Genomic DNA, 20,654 nt, shown 5'->3' on the forward strand with positions numbered 1-20,654 from the left:
TTAACAGGTATCGCAACCACTCTTTCTTTGAAATGAGATTAGCTCGTAGCAAAATGCCTTTTAAGTCCGTGCCATAAAACTCTAAAAATAGCAGATCTTCCAAAAATCATAAGTCTGGACCATAATTAAAACTCTAAATCCATTTAGGATTCAGGCTCCATCAATCAGAAAAGATTTCAGGTGTGCTTGTTAGAAAAACACGCTCATTTCGACCCCGACTTCTGAACCCTGTCCAGAGATTAGTCTGGTCTGCTTAGCGTCAGCGGCGCAAACACACAGCGTGCCAACAAAAACTTTTTCTAATCAGGAGCTTTTCACGTCTCATGTGTACCCTGACAAGCTTGATGAAGGTCTCGCAGATGAAGATGAGGGAGATGAGGAAGGAGAAGATTTCCTGGGTGAAGCGGGAGACGAAGCGCACCAGGAAGCTGCCTTCGAAGGCCACCATGGTGACCACGATGATGATGAGCCAAAAGCCGATCCAGACGCGGCCCGTCAGGTACTCTATGTTGTTTGATGTGCAGAACTGTGAGCACAGAGACATTAAGCACATTTGTTTGCCTATTTAGTAAGTCACCAGCATTTTTAACATTTTTGAAATTAACTTCATATGTTTTTATGCAACTTACACTGTAAAAGGCTTCTTCAAAGACCAGCAGAGGTCCAGAGAAGCCCACAACCAGCAATGGCTGAGCCCCGAGCAGACAGAAGACCACCCCCTGCACTGATGTTGACACAATCAGCTCAGAGACACCGATCAGGCCGTTTGTCTTCTCACCTGGAGGCAGACCCGGGGTTAAAAGGTTAATCAAGAGGCCACTATTACCAAAACACGGAGAGGATTTGCGATATGAGGCGTGAATACGCTCTCAATTCCCTCACACAGACTCACCCAGCAGACCTCCAAATGTTATGGCCGGAGAGAGGGCAGCGAAGTAGATGAAGATAACTGCGGCCATGCACTGGCTGTTCAGGGCATCCTTGAAGTCGCTGACATACTTTGGGTAACGCCGCTGCACGTCTCGTATCAGCCCACCAAAAGGCCGCCCAGTACGCTCTAAGGGGTCATCTGACTTTTTCGAAGGTTTGAGGAGTGCCTCTGAGTGACAACAGAGCTTTACGTTAAAACCCATGAGAAGGCACCTAAAATCAAATCGAGTGAAATTCCTAATTGAAACGGAAACACTTACCTTTTTCTTCAAGGCTTTTAGGCTCTTTGGCCATTAGTTTGACCTCGAGTTCCTCCCTCTTCCGCAGCATCTCCCTCTGAAAGCGGGCGACAGACCGCAGCAGTTCATCACCTCCCACCTCTGAAGGTGGCAGCACGATGCTACAGTCCAAGAAGCTGTTGATGGCATTCAGCAGGTCCTGCCTGTCATCTGCCAGGTAGGCCGCCTCGTGGAATTGCTGAAAGATGATGGCAGAAATAAACCAATTTACCCAACATCATTGGTGCCAACAGAAACCTACAGGTGTTATTTTATTACATATAAATGTAAAATTCTTCTATGTCCTCCTTCACATTTTTCAAAGTTGACCAGTGGTCCGGATTAGAGCCTTTGCTGGGCCAATCCTGGCTGCAGGGGCTTATTTTTGACACCCCTTGTCTAAATCAGCACCACCACTCACCTTATCAGACATGAGGGTGGAGATGGAGCGTCCTATCTGGTGGTAGTCCATGCTTGTAGTGGCGGGTCCCAGCAAAACAAAGAGAAATCTGACCGGCACTGGCACTTCCAGGACGGACTCCAGCTCCACCGCTTCCTGCAGCCGCACAAACGCCATGGTGGGCTGCTCCAGGAAGTCCACGCTGCCTGGGAAACCACAGGACATGATGGTCAGTGTGCAGAAAGCGCTACATGCAACCAAAGGCAAAGTTTTGTAAGTAGTAACCGGTTTTTAGACTAACTGTAGTTATAAAAAAACAAAAAAAAAACCAACTAGTGGTACAGCATTACCTGGCCTGTGATTTTAGTCTGTTGCTAGGTGGTTGCTGGGGAACATGATGATTTCATATATAATTCAAGTTTTTCTGGGTATAAATTAGATGTTACAATCATGACATTAAATTTATACCATGCTTTTATAAAAGTGTTGTAGGTGCATAAAAACCTATAAATGGGTAATCTTAGCCTGTTGATTGATGGTTGCTAGGCAATGTGATGCCATATTATGTGATATAGATGAGAACCTTCAGGGGCCTAAGATGTACCTGTGTGCCACAACTGCTGATGCTGTAAGAGAAGTTCATGGACAGATGAGTAACTTACCCACGAGGACCACTGTAGCCTCGGCATTTTCAGGAATCTTCTCCAGCAGCTTCAGTTCATGTTTGGACTTGGACCGATGCATACCAGGTCCAATGCTTGGCTCTCTCTGCAGGAAACAACACAGGAAGTGTAAATAAGGACGGTAAAGATCCCTGTGATATTCTGCAAACTCTGCAGACTCGGACTTACCTGCACTTCATTCTTCTCCATGTCGATGTGCGTGTCTGTGTCCCCCGTAACGCGAACTGTGCCCATGAGGGGGTCGGTCACTGACGGCTCTGTCTGGTTGGTGTGGTTGACACTGTGGTGATGCGCTATCAGACTGCCGAGGCTGGCTGCGGAGATGTTCCTGGGGAAATGGCTACTGTGCTCCTTCTCATCGCTCGGGTGACTAGGGGAGGCAGAGGTGGGGAGAGAGAGGTTGAACAGGAGGAGGAGAGGTAGTGACCAAGCATGAAGCCATCTAATAGCAGGAAGTGTGTAGCGGTGAGGAAAAGAAAACACAGTTTAACCAGCTTCCATTTGTTTGTGCACATCCGGTCTCCATTTTCCACACCTTGCAATTTATCATTTAACTACCTTGAGACATCATCGCCATTGCAGTCCACAGCATGTGCCACATTTTTTCAGATCATTAACAAGAACAGGTTCACCTCAAATGGCACTGAATGCCTCTGTAAGATGAAATCTCTGCTAGCTTATTTGTAGCACTGAGGCGCTGCCAATCACCTGTGTTTGAGCAGCAGGGCTCTGAGGACGTTGGCCCGGTCCTCAGCTTTGATCTGGTCAGAAATAATCATCTGTTCCACCACCTGGTGGGCGATGCCAGGCAGGGTCTTCTGGTCCAGGTCCAGCAGCACCGCACCTGCAAATACACAAGCAAGCTGAGCTCAGTCGTCTATGAACCAGACGAGAGACTTTCAGGCATACAGCTTACACAAACACACTCAGTCTCTCTCTTTACCGTGGGAGATGGTCCTTCTGAGTTCCAGCAAACTGCGGAAAGACAGCGAAGCGACGTGAGGCTTCCCCCAGCGGTCCGTCTCCTCTTCAACATCTTCCTCAAACTTGATCCAACGGGCCGTCTCCTTCCACTGCAGCTCCTGGTTCTTGTCCATCGTCAGCTCGTTCAGCTCCACAAAGACCTGAGGTGGTTTACATGCATACGGTCCACACGTCATCACTTGCACATCCGTGCCAAACACACAGAAACAGTGAGTAAAGCACTCTGACTGGTCATTTTGTCCAACTTTTCTCATTTCTGTTTTGTGCCTCATCTCATCTGCCCTTGATCCTGCAATCAATCTCAAATGCCACGCTCGAGGATGTCTCCACACCTGAAGGAGAAAGGAGCTATGGTGGTGGATGAAGAAACCCATCATTCACTTTAGCATATTAAAAGAGGCACAGGATAAAGCTAGAATACACAAATAACAGCAGGAGGACCTAACAAATGTTGGCGCTAACATTTCTGATTCCTCTTGCCTTGACTCATACGTTCACATATCTGCTCAAAACTTAAGAAATGAGGGGAAAATTTAGTGATTCATGTCATGCTTTCCAGAAGTGAGCTATCTAAAAAAAAACATACTCAGCACACAAAGATAAGTGTTGTTAATCCTTAATCTAAGTTTTAAGAGTAGAATCTGTACAGCCTTAACTTTCTTCCCCTTGAGCATCCAAAAGCAGTTTTTATAACTGTACAAATTTGTAGTTTCCAACAAAATGTGATGTAGCTGGATGCGCTTTTTACAACTACATTTGTCAAAAAGCTTCTTTCGATGCCAAAATATAGCTTAAAAGCAGCAACTACAATGTTAATAACCACTTCAAGCATGCTTAAAATGTGTTTACAACTATTACAAACTAAACAATTTACACATCCAGCTGCACTTGAAAAACAAGCAACTACAAAGACTGCTGTGCATCAGCAGCAGCAGTCTCCCAGCTGCCAGGATCAGGATCTGTTAGGGAGAGATTAATTACGCCATGCTGGGTCAGTCGAAGTCCTCCGAGTAATGATGTCCAAAAAAAAAAAAAAAAAAAAAAAAAACCAAGCTGCAAAATATTCCCTTATTCCCTGCTGCATGCCTGTGAAGTCACGCTCACACAGGATCAAACCTGACTCTTGCCGGCCATCCAGCCTCACCTTCAGACGAGCCATCTGTCCGCATCTGTGGACGCCTTCTGTCCACGAGGCAGAGCGGTACAGAACCACCGGCTGCAAACGGTGCAGGAAACGACTCAAACGCTGACCCGACCGACAGTGCCACAAAGGACGGGACCTTCACTTTCACACACATCCCCACACAAGTAGTTCTTCCTCATCACACACACCTGACAGGGACCTGTTGTTTACTGGGGCTGCTGGGGGCTCGGAGCTGCGTATGGGAATCTGTGTGTGCGTGTTAATAAAACATAGCTCCCCCTTTCTCAGGAGCTCCCAGTGTCTGGTTACCCAAGCTCCTCTTTTTTCCTTTCCGTGTGTGAAAGGAAAGAACGAACTCATTCATTTTTAATTGTCTCCTTCTCTCCCCAGCCCATCGGCAAAAGAGTCGAGCCACTGCTAAATTTGAGAGCGAAAGAAGAGAAAACATTTCCTGGACTTTGAAGGATTTGAAATCTGAAGTAGAAAACAGAGCCAACCAATTACGACTGGGTTTAAAAGCCCTGCTATTTACTTTCTCACCACACAAACTTGTTTGTTTACTTCCACTACAAAAGTGGAAGAGTTTCACTTTTAAAAGCTGCTCGTCTTTAAACTCATCTCTTCCAAAGATCCCTGAGGTAAAGAAATAATTTGAAAAATCAAAGAAACTCTTAAACTTTCACTGAGGTGACAGCTTCCAATTCAAACTCTGACTTTCCTCAGTTTTATCTCGACATCTTTATCTCAATTAGGGTCATTCAGACTACCACACACAAGCTAATTTAAGACCTTATTCTTAATTCAGCCCAGTAGATTATAAATGTGCTATAATAAGATTTTTATGCAGTTTCTTAAAATGCAGTGCTTACTAACAACGTCAATTTAAGACACCTGTGCGACGTCAGTGTGAGGTGTTGTCTCACCTCATGGGGGGTGCGATCCTGCTTGCGACTGCGAGTGGTCGGCTCCTTGTGGTCCTTGCCGATGTGCACCACTTGGTTCTTGGTGCTCTTCCGGACCAGGTGTCGGCGCATGCCAGGAACATCTTCAAAGCGATGACCTGGAGTAACGGAAATAAACATGCAGCAAACTGTAGCTCCATGCAACACAACAGCATCAGGTCTTTAGTTTGTATGGCACATTTTGTTTCTTTAGCCCAGAGATGGCACACATTGACCTTCCACCCTTTTAAATCTCAACCCATTTAATCACAGGCCTCTTCGCTTTGTATCTAAGGGAGTAGAGTTACTCATGCTGGCAACACACCAACCACTGAAAGGATGAGGAGAAAGAAACATGATGACAGAGACAAATGGTTCTGTCAGGTGTTGGAAGTTCAAAGATCAACAGATCCGCTGATTCATTCAAGTTGAATTCAGAAACCGAGGAGATGACAGCTTCACACTGACAAATAAACTTGAGAAAATGAACAGGCCTGCTCTTCAACAAGAAATATGCAACAGACATCCAATTACTTAGGTTTTAACACTAAAACACTATTTTTGAGACCATAAGGGAGCCTCGACTCAATCTCACATTTAAATGCATTAACTGTGGCCATGAAAACCGGATCATTGAACAGGAAAGCCTACACAAACCCCGAAAAGCTCACATCAACCTTAAATGACAGTCTGCATCTGTTGAACAAGCATCTTTTCTCTGAGCTCACTCAAACATACAACCACAACATCCAAGTTTATTATATTTTCAGGACTTCTACTACAACCTTTTGTGACATCCTGTTTATTCTAAATTGATCTGTTAATAAGTTAAAACACATTCAACACAAAAACGAGTGAAATTTTCCTTAAAAAAATATCAAAGCTTACCATTATCAGAGCTTGCATATCCTACGTAAAAAACACTGAGGCTTTTCTGGTTCTTCATCAAGGCTTTAACTCATTATCTGATAACCGGGCAGGCCTCGCCAGGACAAAAGATGAAATTCTGTCCAGAACTGACTCATTGGTTCTCGCGTCACTCGTACAACCTTCAGGTTTTATTGGGAGGGCCCCTTGTCAGGTCACTACATGATGTTTGCCTGCACTTTGGGGCAGAACCTGGAAAAAAAAAAATGAGCCCTGGCTGGCGTTAAGGAAGAGGAGGGTTTCTGCTGCAGGCATCGAGAGCATCTGGCGCTGGCGCAGCCACCTTACTGCGTGACCCCAACCCTCCTCGCTGCTCAAACTTAAGTGTTGGACTTGTTTTGACAAATTGGAAAAAGTCGCCACTTCTTGACCGGCTCCTGACCCCCGCCGGAGCTGAAGCTTTCAGAATGCATCAGTGAGCAGAGGTGCTAATTTGCTCGGGTCGAACAAAAGGGGAGGGACAGTGATCTAATAATTCCTATTGTTGAGCGGCAGCCAGAGACGGACACTTTCCCAGGATGATTTAGGGTGGCGGGAGGTAGATAAAAGAGGACAGAAAGTATGTGACAGTGAACCTGTTTGCAGGCTCACCTCTTTCATAATGACCAAATATCACGCCCACACTTCCATCCTCAGCTGCCTTGTTTTGGCCCTCGGGTCTACTTAATTCTTCCTCTGGTTTCACTCCTTTAATGATTAAAGGTTGGAAACAGAGGTCCGGATTTAACAATTAGCCACCATGTTGGCTCAGGCCCGAGTCCAGGGCCCTCATCTGACAGCGGGAACAGCTAATTTAATAATGCAGGCCTGTCTGCCACAGTTTCTGATAAGCTGCTGCTCTCTGCGGAGGAGTCGGCTCCCTGACGCAAATCACCTCGGCCCTGGACACTACCCCACGCTGGGCTTGGGGCTGGGAATGTCACAGGGCAGTGGAAAGCAGTCTGCAGTCAAACAGAGAAGGGCCCCACACCTTCACCCTGATGTTTGCGAAGGAATCTAAGCAAAGTGACTAGCTATCAGTTCAGCTGTATTTAATCATTTCTCCAGCTTCTTTAACACGCAGAACATGTTTTAGTGCAAAGTACAAAGTTTGTGTTAATGCTGGTGAAGATTAACAGCAAATGATATCTACAAGAAAGAGTAACGCGTGAATAATACCATATTTTTAAAATGACATTCCCAACAGTGTGTTTTAAACTTTTTGTAAAAGGTGTAGTTAGGAGATTTCCTGAAAACAAAAGAATAATCTACTCACATCAAGGCACTTTTATTGTAAGGCAAAGATCCTAAAATATTAGATAGAAAACCAACAATCACACAGCCCCTCTGAACGAGCACTTAGTGACTGTGGGAAGGAAAAACTCCCTTTTAACAGGAAGAAATCTTCCGCAGAACCAGGCTCGGGGAGGAGGGGCCATCTGACAGTTAGGGTGAGCAGAGACGGACGGGAGAAAGACACAATGTGGAGTGCCAGAGTTTAATAACTGCTAATGCAAATACAGTGAAAAGAAATGAGTGAAGAAGAAGCACCGTGGGAAGCCCACAGAGGCCTAGGCTTATTGCAGCGCAACTACAGGAGGGTTCAGGGTCATCTAATCCAGCCCCATCTTGAAGCTTTATCAAAAAGGAGTTTTAAGCCTGTTCTTAAAAGTAAAGAGGGTGTCTGTTTCCCAAATTCACAGTTTGAGCCTGAAAGCTCTTCCTCCCATTTTACTTTTAGTTACTCTATGATCCAACAAGTAAGCCCACAGTCTGACAGTGAAGTGCTCTAATGGGGTGATATTCTCGCCGCGGGATTTTGAATCAGCCGAAGACTACAATAACATCAGTTTTATATGAATTTAGAAGCAGGAAATGTAGGGTCTTTATCTTTATTATCCATGAAACATTTTCAAACCAGGATAAAAAACAAAAAAAGTGAAGTCCCATTGATTGACCATCAATGGGACTTTTTTCTTTTTTGCATTCACAGTCCAGAGACAAACTGATGATTGTAAATATGTGATTATCTGTATCACAATGACCTGTATCCCACCTCTCTACCTATGACAACCTTAGTTTTGTTGAATAAATCAATAAAAGCAATGGTTGGATTTTTTACTAATAAATAAAATACTCTAATAGATCCATCACCTCAGACATTTTGCCCACAAACTGCATATAAATACTTAGTCTTAGGCAAAGAGCAAAGCAGACACAGACAGCTGGAGACACCACAGATGAGTAGTCATACCTGTTGTGCTTTCTCTGGAATCCACCTGAAGAGTGTGTGCAGAGTTGATGTACTGTAGTCTATTGTCTCTCCTCATAAGAGTCTGGACATGCGCAAAAAGCTAGCAAGCACTCTTTTGTGCACACAAAGCCCTGCACTCTTCACCTGATGACGAAATTGAAGTCATATGGCCCACCGGAGGCTCAAGGATGCAGAAACAATAACAAACCTTTACAGCCTGAGATTTGGTGGATTATGCTGTTTAATCACCGTCGTTTTCTTTTAAGAAAACATCTTTCTATGTTTAACAATAAGTCACTATGTACTGCTGAGCAGGTAAGTATACTTTGTACTATTTTTTGTCCAACCTTGCAAGCTGTAACAATCATCATTTTGTAAAGCAGACAGAAACTGCAGAGTAAGGAGATGATTATCTGTTGGGTTTATCATTACAAGGAGCTCATTTTACATACAGGCAGTCATGTGAGCCACTGGTGATCCCAGAATACAGATAAAAAGAATGCTACATATTTACCAGAATACACAAAACATAAAGAGGTAACGAGTCCTCTTTTAACAATATCAACAGCCAATAAAAAGCAGGAGAGAAACGCTTTATTGCTCACATTACATCTCACTTCAATCAACGCTCAAAGTGCGTTTCCTTCAAAAACACCCCTCAAACACAACCACAGAAGGCTAGTTGGAGGGCACCTATGTCAAATACCCCTTTACACTTTTAGTCTGTGTAGGCTTGAACTTAAGCCACGATTAGTATCTGCTTGCCAAATGATTCGCACTCACTCTTGATGCCGTCCAGGTCAGCAGAGGCCAGCGTCTGAGCTTCGCTCTCATCAGTGGGGATGCGCTGGTACTTGGCCTGCTCGGCACCCGTCATGTTGCCCGTGCGTCGACGCTCTGTCAGGTCGTAACTGCGGCTGGCGGAGGAGACGCGGGTCAGTGGCGTGTGCTCGGCTGGGACTGACTGGGCAGTGGGGCTGGAGGGCTCAGATGAAGGCAGTTTACTAAAGAAGAGCAGAAAGATTAGAAGTAAAAAAAGGATTGTTTTTCATATTTTATCTTTAGGATTGAACATTTCCCCCTTTAAAAACTGGGAACTGTGCACACTCAACCACACATAAAAATCCTCCCAATAGTTATTTCGTTTTAACAGGACTAACATTGTCGAAGTATTACAGCCTTCTACTGCTTCTCCTACTCTGATAAATGCATTCACGGTGCAAGTTACACATTTAGCTGCAAAAAGCAAAAAAGTGGACAGAGGACAAAGAATTTTAACAACACATCCAGCAAAAATAGACATAATTAACTTACCGTCTAGCGTAAACGCTACTTTACAACCTCGTCTTTAAGTCAACTTCCTCCACTTTAGGTAAGAATGGTTTAAAAGACAAATCTTCTGCGGTTAAGCTGATCTCTAATCGACTCAAAATAAGCAAAAGGTGTATGTGCAGCTTCTTTCAAGCTCAGATTTCTTTAAAAAGGAACAAAGTAAATGTCACAGGTGGAGTCAGGGCTGCTGAGTAGCAACAGGTGATATATGGGTCTCTGAGGACAGGATTCCTCTGGTCCATCTGATCATGCCCAGCAGGCTCACTGGATGCCTGAGACATGGTAACGTACAGTGCATCACACACCCCCGCCCCCCGAACAGGCGTGAGCCTCAGTGCTCTCACCCAAACAGGATGGCTGTGAGGACATTTCATCAAAAAAGACAAAAACATGCATTAAGCAGTCATCGCGGCAGGTAAGGCATGATTACCAACCTAACAATCACGCCCTTTTTCACTTCTTTTTGAAGTCTATGAAGCACACTTGACTCACTCTGTGGAAGTTGCGTCTTCATGTTCACCTCCCACACCGGACTGCGGTACGATGTCGAGCTTTCGGACCGAGTGTGGGCTCTCTTTGACACTTTTGGATACATGGTCATCTTCGGAAACGAAGAACTGTGGAGGGAAAAGGAAGCGTGAGAGTGCTGCTTCCTGTAACACGGTCAAAAATAAATAAATCAGATAAATCTAACGTCTCTCACATCCAGACAATGGAGAAACAAAGCCTGTGGAGACTTTTGCACATAAATCAGAGTTATTTAGATGTTGCTGGATTTCAGTATGAATTCAAAGGGAGCAAAAAGTTTCATGCAATCGTTTGATTATTACTTGTTGATTTTATGCGAACTCATTCAAGTGGGTTGAGGCAAATAGCCACCCACTCCGAGTCCGGTTCTGTTTGACATTCCCTTCTATTAAAAGGGGGATTTTTCCTGCCCAGTGTTGATTAGTGTTTGTTTAAGAGTATAGAGTTTCTTCTCAAATTCCACCAAGCCTCAGGAACCCATCAACATTTATTCTGGTCTAGCTTTGGTCAGCAAATCAAAAAAAAAAAAAAAAAAAAAGTCTCTTTATGCTTAAAGTAGAAAATCAAAGGTGAAAAGTTGTCAGACAATTGCAAAACCCAGAATTCAACATAATTCAAGCTTTTAATTACTCCCGAAATTAGAACAAGCCTAAAGGTACACAGTAGGTTTCAGTTTGGTTTAAAAGAGAAAAGTTACATCACATTGTTCCATTTTCTCGAAGCAAATTTGTATTTAAAACCCATTTTCAACCAATTTTTGTATCAAATAACGCTTCTCGTGGGGTTTTATCTTATTTGCTCCCAAACACTGTGTTAAAAAGACTCAAATGAATCTAATAATAAAATGATTACCTCCACATCTTTGGTTCTCTCTGACTCAGATCGCTCTGACAGAACAGAATTTAGCTCTGTCCCCTCTTCTTCCTCTTCCTCCTCATCTTCACCTTCCTCTATGGGGACACTGCAGAGAGGATGGCTGCTTTTGTGATCTTTATCCTTCTTCCTTTTCTTGCTGCCCTTCCTCCTGCGTACGTCAGAGGGCAGTTTGGACAGAGGCCGGTGGATGTGGTGAGAGGAGTGTCGGTGGTCTGAAACACAGATAAATACATCAATTTCAGAGCTGTTCGCACACAACTGAAAGCATCTCCATGCTTTATGAAGCTTCTGTGCACGCTCACATTCAATGTCTTCGTCATGGTAAATGTGGTGCTCCTTATCAGGCACGGCAGCAGCAGGCGTGAGGATCTGCTGGAAGCGCTGGACACCCAAGGCTTTATTCAGGTCCCCATCATCCTCCTCTTCTGGGCGCGGAGACCCGTGTAGTGATGAAGCAGCAGGAGCTTCTGGCTGCAACAAAAGATGAAAATAAACAAGACAGCAGTGAAATAAGAATGAGGAAATGCTTCAGATTGGCAACCTGTCCAGGGTGTACCCCGCCTCTCGCCCTATGTTAGAAGAGATATGCATATGTCTAAGAGTGCATGCTGAAAACCCAGCTCAGAATGAACAAGTGTGCGCCTCACTTAAAACCACCACTAGAGGGCGTTCTGTCCTAGCTGTGAACACATCAGTTAGGTCATCTCTTCTTCAACATGAGCTTTAAAGTCAGAAACCATAGCCATGAGCTTTGATTAGTTCCAACAGGGATCACATGGGTGATAAGAGATCTGTTTTCCTGCAGCACGACGCAGTAACCCGCTGAGCCCTGCTCCGTCTCTCCCGGTGAGATATTGAGAAAAGGATGGACTGCAGCGATATGACAAGAGTGCTCAGACACCATTCAGCAGGTGGCAAAACTCGGGGATCGCAAGTCATTTGACACCCTGTTAAATGTTCCCAACATGGTGGTCCTACACTAGGCTTTCCTGTGCTGCAGGGAGCAACAGCAAACGTGATGATAGTTTTGTGTCTAGGCTCAAAGTTTTGGCACAGATGGTACTGTACTCTTATTGTTATCAAATACTTTTCTGATGGGTTTAAACTACAAAACTTCAGTTTAACTACTAGTAATTCAATTAAAACGACAATAAAAATGTCGTTACTTACAAGCACGCTGTAAAATATTTTTATCGTTTTTTTATAGCTCACATCACATTTTCTACACCTTCTACAGCACCTGTGTGATGTACAAAGGTCCCCTAGACACACGAAGATTATGAAGTCCATCGAGATGAGAAAATTTAAGCGGGAAACTTTCTGGTTAATAATAATTATAGGTCAACAGATGATCAGACATGCAGGCATGTGCAGGAAGAGTGTGGAAAACTGACTCCCATAGCCTGTAACACCATGCTTCTTTTTGCATGCCACACAAAGGTGACAGCAGCGGTAAGCCCTCTGCTGAACGGAGGACGGGCTGAAAATAAAAGGCTTTCAAGAAAACGTTCAATATTGACCCAAGGTTCAATTTCTCAGATCTCTCTCCACCCCCCCACCCTTTTTTTTTTTTTTAAACAAGTGCCTAAAAACAGGAGTGAGCAGACTCACTGCACCTCAGTGACCTCCAGAGTCAAGAATTCAGCTTTAAGGACCAATAACCAAGCAGATCTGTGCTATTTTGCTATGAACTGAAGCATCAGCCTGCATCCACATCACCATCAACCGTTCAGCACTTAATTACTGATCCAAAACCCTGCAGCGCATTATCCAGACGAGTGAAGCCCTCAGAGTGTAGCTAAATGATCTCGTTGTTTGTTTTTACAGGGCCCTCATTCATATCATGGTTTCACGGTGAATCCCTCGAGGTGGAAGCAACGTGTGAAGGATTCTCGAAGGGGTGCAAGAATTTTCCACAACCGACGGCACGTATGAGAACAAGCTGAGGGAAGCATAGTAGGGAAAAAAAGAGAGCAGAAAAAAAACGAGTAAATTGAATAAGATCAACACTTCTTCTGCAGTTTCAGTGACTTACCTCGCTCATGACGTGAGCTTTATCAAAAGCACGGTTTTTGGTGACAACAAGCGTCAGCGCCCTCCACCATGACAAAACTGGATCTCTTACTTCACTCAGCACCTCTATTAAAGAACTGCAGGCAGGAGATATCCCTCTCCCCCTGCTTATCAAAGCCTCGTGATGCCATAATCAGAGCCCTATCGCCCAGCCTGCCACCTTCACCAGGTTGCGTATTGTGCCGAGGCCGAACAAACAAGACTCGCATTCTCGCTTTGAGGACAAGTGTGGCCTGAAAGGACAAGCCGTGTTTAAACAGTCAAGAACAAAACCCGACGCTGACATTCATCCCCACGTTTTCCACATAAAGTCTAAATATTTACCTGGGTGCTTTAAGTGCATATGATCTAAACCTCTTACACTTCTTTTTTTTTGAAGGCTAATATTGACAGAAGTAATGTTAAGCAACGGGCTGAAAAGAAACATGAAAGACTCAAAAGTGACTAAAATCTGACCTGTGAATTACAGTCTGTCTCAATTACAGAAACTAACAAATGCAGCTGTTTTCACCACATATCTACAGCTACATTTAAGACTTTTTAACAGTACATTAAATGATTTTGATGCACGCTCAATCATCCAGGTAAGGAAAACCTAAAAAAGCTGGACACGTTTTCTCAGACTGAAAAGAGATGAACAGAATCTACTTATTTGGGTTCTACTTTAAATGAAACTAATTAAACTTGACATGGAACCAAAGAGCAGTGTGAAAATAGACTCTTTCCAAGAGCTCGAGTTTATGCACGTTGCTCAAATATATTCATTACGGCGAAAAGAAAAACAAAAGTGTGACCCATCTTAAACACACAACGCAGTTTGTTTCATAAGCATTTCCAGTTTTTAGCTTGAGCTAGAACTGTTAAGTTAGACATTTTACAGTCAATGCTTTTTTAAACATGTGAAAAAGCCTGAAAGGTTGAGTCAGACAATAAAGCACGCTCTTAATACTGAATTTGCACTGCATGATCCAAATGTGTAGACCGGGGCTAGAGATGTGCGGTTTGAGACCCGGCAAAACTGAGTTTAAGACATTTTAATATTTTAGCTTTAGCCAGAAAATGAGAGAAGTTTAAATGCATTAGTAACATAATTCAATCTAAGCACACTCTTCATCAATCCTGTTTAAGTGGTTCAGCTATTTCAACAAATGATCTATGTTCATGTATGAGAATTAGCAGTTGAGGGAGCTAATGTACGGTAATGCAATCTAATGGATCCAATACAGAGAAAAAAACAGTTTAGGATTTCAATTGTTGTGAGCTGAAGAAGGAAGAACAGTGCACAGAGTCCTGGGAGGACTTGAGACGGGGTCTGGGTGCTAGGGAAGACTTATCAGATGACTGGGGAAAGTTCAGCAGTAGTGCCAAGAAGGTGTTCGGTGTGTCCTCTGGACAGAGCAAAGAGGACAAAGAAACTTGGCTGTGGAATGAGGGAGTACAAGAAAGTGTTCAAAGAAAGAGGTTGACAGAGAATAAGTGGGATAGGCAGGATGTTTAAGAAAGTAGACAGGAGTACTGGGAAGCGAGGTGTACAGGAACGAGAGGTGGTAAAGACAAGGAAAAAGTTTATAGTGAGTTGTACCTACTGATCTCCAAAGGCCTGAGCATTTCAAAGGTTACTGTGTCTGATGTGGGCGTGTCTGATCATTACTGTGTTTTCTTTGAAAGTAAAATCTCAGCCCACACAAATATATCAACAACAGTGATCACAAAACGGTGTATAACTGAACACAGTAGTGCAATTTTTAACCAGGTCTTCCCATTAACACCTGACCTGTCCAGAGGGTCAGTCAATGAGCTCGTCAATAGCTTCAATGCTAACATGTTAAATGTAATGGACACTATTGCTCCCATTAAGGTGAAGGTTATCTCTGGAAGGAAAAAGTCTCCATGGAGAAACTCCACACTGGTGAAAAATGAAAAAAAGAGAGTGTAGGAAAGCTGAGCGCAGATGGAGAAAAACAAACCTCCAGGTTCATTATGACATTTATAAAGAGAAACTTCACAATTATAATTTACAACTGAGGAATGCAAGGAGGTCCTACTTCTCTGACATCATCACTAAAAACAGCCATAATGCTCGGGTCTTATTTTCTACAGTTGACAGGCTAACAAACCCTCCTGTGTCAGTGGCAGCTGAACTTCATTCGACCATGGCCTGCAATGACTTTGCCAAATTCTTCACTGAAAAAATCCAAAAAATTAGACAAGCAATTGGTACATCAACAGCAGATCCAGGATATGTACTGTGTCCACCAAAAAACTGTTTAAACACCATGAAACAGTTTCACCCTATTAACAGCAAAGACCTGGAGGACATCTTAGGTCAACTGAACTCCTCCTCCTGCTGTTTAGATGTCCTGCCAACAAGTTTTTTCAAAAAGGTCTCAAAGACTTTAGAGTCAGACCTGTTACAGATCGTCAACTTTTCTTTATTATCAGGTGTGTTTCCAGAATCACTAAAAACTGCTGTAATCAAACCTATACTGAAAAAGGACAATCTTGACAAGACACAAATGAACAACTACAGGCCGATCTCAAATCTCCCGTTTTTAAGTAAGATCATTGAAAAAGCAGTTTCTCAACAGCTCAGTTACTTCTTAAAACAGAATAATTGCTACGACGCCTTCCAGTCAGGTTTTAGACAGAACCACAGCACTGAAACTGCTCTGACCAAAGTGTTCAATGACATATGTCTGAATACAGACAGTGGAAAAATGTCAGTCTTAGTTTTACTGGATCTCAGTGCAGCATTTGATACAGTTGACCACAACATATTACTCAAACGACTGGAGAACTGGGCAGGTCTTTCAGGAACTGTACTAAACTGGTTCAAAACATACGTAGAAAACAGGAAATACTTTGTATCAATAGGTAACTTCACATCTGAGCAGACAAGTATCACATGTGGAGTTCCCCAAGGTTCCATCTTGGGACCCCTTCTGTTTAACATCTACATGCTCCCACTGGCACAGATTATAAACAACAACAAAATAAACTATCACAGCTATGCAGATGACACACAAATATATATCACAATGTCACCAGGAGACCGAGGCCCTGTACAGGCTCTTGGTAAATGCATTGAGGAAATTAATGACTGGTTGTGCCACAATTTTCTCCAGCTAAACAAAAACAAAACTGAGGTAATAGTCTTTGGCGCCAAAGAAAAACGATTACAGGTCACCAGAGAACTTCAATCTATACATCTAAAAACCACAAACCAGGCGAGAAATTTGGGTGTAGTGATGGATGCAGACCTAAACTTAGAGAAACACATTAAGACAATAACAAAGTCAGCTTACTATCACCTCAAGAATATTTCAAGGATAAAAGATCTGATGTCTCAACAGGACCTGGAAAAACTAGTCCATGCATTCATCTTTAGTAGGCTTGATTACTGTAACAGCATCTTTACAGGTCTACCTAAAAAAATCAGTCAGACAACTACAGCTCATTCAGAACTCTGCTGCTCGAGTCCTCACTAAGACCAAAAAAGTGGACCACATCAGTCCAGCTCTGAGGTCCTTACACTGGCTGCCTGTCCGTCAGAGGATAGACTTTAAAGTTCTGATGCTGGCCTATAAAGCTCTGAATGGTTTAGGACCAAAATACATCAATGACCTCCTGACCCAGTATGAACCATCCAGATCCCTCAGGTCATCTGGATCCGGTCTTTTATCAGTTCCCAGAGTCAGAACCAGACACGGAGAAGCTGCATTCAGCTTTTATGCTCCTTATATCTGGAACAAACTCCCAGAAAGCCTCAGATCAGCTGAAACACTCAGTTTATTTAAATCCAGGTTGAAGACTCACCTGTTCTCAGCTGCATTTGAAAAAAGCACCAAATCCACACTTTTAAGCTTAAATTTCAAAACTTACATTAACTACTGATTTTATCTACTGTTCTGATTTTATCTGTTTTGATTTTATATACTGTTGTTTGTTTGTTTGTTAATTAGTTAGTTAGTTTATTTGCTTGTTTTAATCAATTTTAAATCATGCTTTTTATTTGTTCTTGTTTCTAATGTCTCTGTAAAGCACTTTGAATCACCTTGTTGTTGAATTGTGCTATACAAATAAACTTGCCTTGCCTTGCCTTGTATGTGAGGCTGGATACTGAAGGAGTGTTCATAGCTGCACCGTGCTGTTCTCTTCAAGGAATTACCATTCCACTGCTTTGATAGCACTTTAAAGCATATACCTAAGGTTAGAGCATTTAATATTAATTCAGTACCAACTGAGTCATGTGTGATTCAGCGAATTTCAGTTATTTACCCACATTAAGGCCTGTTTATCTTAGGCTCAGCTCTTTTGTGTTGGTGCAACCTGACAGGAGCCCATCCACTCGCGTTACATATAAAATGTTATAACGCAAGTTAAATCATCAGTCAAGCAGAAGTTAACACCAAGATAAAAGTAGCGAGGTAGTGGCTGGATTTCATCTTTACTTTTTGCGGATGATGTCATTCTGTTTGCTTCAACAGGTGGTGACCTCCAGCTTGCACCGGAGCAGTTTGTGGTCAAGTATGAGACGTCGAGAATGAGATTCAGCACCTCCAAGTCCGAGATGATGGTTCTCAGCTGGAAAAGGGTGGCGTGCCCTCTCCTGGTCAGGGGAACGTTTCTACCCCAGGTGGAGGGGTTTAAGTATCGGGGTCTTTTTCATGAGTGAGGGGAGAGTGAAGCGTGAGCCACAGAAAGGAGTTTCCTTTAGAAGTGTCCTGGACTGTGTTAAACTTGATTTGGACTTCTTTGGGAAATCTGATTTATGACGAAACCAGAAGTCACTCTTGACCCTACACCGCAACTCTCCACGCCATTCACACCGTTGTGAGCTGCATCAGTCTGATGTGTAGTTGCATTTCTCAGGAGGTGCACATCAAAGGTTATAGCATAAGGTTAAAATGAATTCACAATTACATTGTAAATTACATCATAGATTTGCCTTCGAAGCATGAGTCACGCATTAGAAATAGGGTGAGGAGGGCTGTCTGTGTCAAAAGGAGCCAGTTGAGGTGGTTTGGGCATCTGACTAGGATGCCTCCTGGACAATTCCTAGGCATGTATTTCAAGTATTTCCTACTGGAAACAGGTCCTGGGAAAGACCTAGGACTCTGAAGATATTATCTCTCTCAGCTGGCTTGGGAACAACTTTGTATCCCCCTGGATGAGCTGGAAGACGTGGCCAGGGCGAGCAAAGTCTGCCTGAGCTGATCCCACATATGCGGCAAAAGAAATATGGATGGATAATTTTAAAAGGGGCATGTCTAGTTAGCTTTTCCTCAAAAAATATATATTTTGTTAAAAGCGATTTTCAAATAGCTAACAGGGTTTATCAAATACTGTATTTGCCAATTTTAAAACCTTTATCCACTTGTGAAAGATTTCCTTTCAACATTAGTTTACTGTATCTGCCGCACTAAGACTGCTGAAACATGTAATGCATCCATTTTTAATGCAGGTTTTAGTAAGTGGCATGCATGTGCAGAGACTGTTGTAGAAAGAAACCAACACTCAGCATGTGGAGGCTGCAGGAGATTATTTGTGTGGTGAGGCAGTCGCAAATCCTCCACAGTCAGCACTTGGAAGCAAAGTGGAGGCGGGGGTGCAGACACTGTAGTGATCATGTCGTGCATCGTGGCTGATGTGTCGCTGTATTAACTCATATCTTTAAAGTAAATCAACTGCAAGGAAATCCCAGTGCAGATTGTGCTCAGTTTTCCAGAACAGTGTGTGAAAGCAGAAGAGTTGTAACCCAGGTCTTACCTCAGCCAAATTTCTATTACAAACATTGATTTCAACAACCCTCCTGTTGCATCATGCATTAAAAAAGGCCATGTTTAAAGTTTTGCTTTTCCCAGCCATCAGTCTGACGCAATTTGGTAGTATACACAGCCTGGGGTCGTGTTTCTACGCCTCATTTTATTTTAAAATGTCCAACTGACAAACTCAGTTTACAAACCTAAGTGAGATGAGTCACATACAGAGGGAGTCAGATACACGTCACAGGAAGAATGAAGCTAGAATGATATATAATAATTTTTTTTAAAAAAGTGTGAAAGAGGAGGTAGTGCAAACCACAGAGGGCTGATCCCAATCACGGACGACCAACAGCTCACTGAAAGAGTTCACTGAAAGATCAAAGTTCAATGCCGCAAAGACAAAGTGTGCATTTCAATCTCAACGTGAAGTTCAAGGGTGAGACTCCCTAAAAGGAATCAAAGAGGGGGGCGTGATTACGATTGTGAAATAGTCAACAGGCAAAGAATATTTTTATTTTAACCTCCAACAAGAGGCCATCTATCCTGTTTAAAGCTGATTTTTTAAGATTTTTGTAGCATCCCTTAACATAACAATTGGAATCACGTGTACCATGTTTATAAAGCTCTACATACTAAAACCTGTAAAGCGGGAATGGAACCTCGTGAGAAATGCCACAGTCGTGGAGGGCAGCACCAATAAGCTGAAATAATTCTACTCAGTAGAAGTTTTCTCTCCTTATTAGCTTATTGATGCCGTTCTCCACAACAGTCCCAGTTAGGGCTGCTCGATTATGGCAAAAATGATAATCACGATTATTTTCACTGAAATTGAGATCACGATTATTTGACGATATTTATTTAACCCTTTAAGACCTACTATAGAACCAAGTCCACCAGAGCTTATATTATTTTTTTACATGCTGTAGTGCCATTTGTGGGAGCATTTCAAGTTGCTATACATCAATACAACTGTTATAGCCCATATTTTAATAATATGTATGCATTAAGTCCATAGTAATTACATAAATTGCAAAAAAGTGCAATAAACTACAAAAAAAATTGAAAATCGCTTTTGTTTTGTTTACATATATTTCTACTTGGAGAAATTTAAGAGGTTTATCCCTCAAAACTTTAAATACAATAAAGTTGCAAAAAATAGTTTCCCACCACAGGAAATTTATTTTGAGTGTCTTCATAGTTTTATTTTGGAGATACAGCAATTTTTATATACTGCAGGAAAAACAAAAAACAATCCTATGATGCAAATTTGCAAAGAAAACAGCAGGTGCATCATTTCACTGTGGGAAGTGTTACGAACAGCTGATAGGAACGGCAAAGCGTGTTTCTGGAATATTATGTTTTTGTTCCTGCAAGCGCTTTTTATGCAATTTTTGCAAAGCTATATGTGGAACGAAACCGTGACCGAGGACAAGCTGATGGCATCAGATGTAAGTACAACTCCTCCGGTTTCATATGCAAAACAAATTATTGCGCTAGCTTACGCGGTTCAGGTTCTACAGGGATTTAAAAATAGTTACGCAAAACGGAGCGTGCTGCTCT

The 20,654-nt window shown here is 42.8% G+C and overlaps 1 protein-coding gene across 1 annotated transcript in view; it reads right to left on the bottom strand.

Moving 5' to 3' along the window:
* slc4a2b (solute carrier family 4 member 2b) overlaps positions 1 to 20,654 on the bottom strand; it is a 54,046-nt gene that overhangs the window by 5,584 nt on the left and 27,808 nt on the right. Inside the window, exons 5-18 of the mRNA XM_082546871.1 lie at positions 11,559 to 11,727; positions 11,233 to 11,468; positions 10,345 to 10,469; positions 9,304 to 9,524; positions 5,343 to 5,479; positions 3,235 to 3,415; positions 3,000 to 3,135; positions 2,460 to 2,661; positions 2,271 to 2,376; positions 1,630 to 1,814; positions 1,191 to 1,407; positions 893 to 1,099; positions 630 to 778; positions 332 to 526 (exon numbers count right to left, since the gene is read on the bottom strand). Coding sequence (XP_082402997.1) covers positions 332 to 526; positions 630 to 778; positions 893 to 1,099; positions 1,191 to 1,407; positions 1,630 to 1,814; positions 2,271 to 2,376; positions 2,460 to 2,661; positions 3,000 to 3,135; positions 3,235 to 3,415; positions 5,343 to 5,479; positions 9,304 to 9,524; positions 10,345 to 10,469; positions 11,233 to 11,468; positions 11,559 to 11,727 — 2,466 coding nt within the window. The remainder of the gene's footprint in view (positions 1 to 331; positions 527 to 629; positions 779 to 892; positions 1,100 to 1,190; positions 1,408 to 1,629; positions 1,815 to 2,270; positions 2,377 to 2,459; positions 2,662 to 2,999; positions 3,136 to 3,234; positions 3,416 to 5,342; positions 5,480 to 9,303; positions 9,525 to 10,344; positions 10,470 to 11,232; positions 11,469 to 11,558; positions 11,728 to 20,654) is intronic.

Source organism: Aulonocara stuartgranti, assembly GCF_965226115.1.
Source record: "Aulonocara stuartgranti genome assembly, chromosome: 9".
In the NCBI taxonomy this organism is placed as follows: Eukaryota; Metazoa; Chordata; class Actinopteri; order Cichliformes; family Cichlidae; genus Aulonocara; species Aulonocara stuartgranti.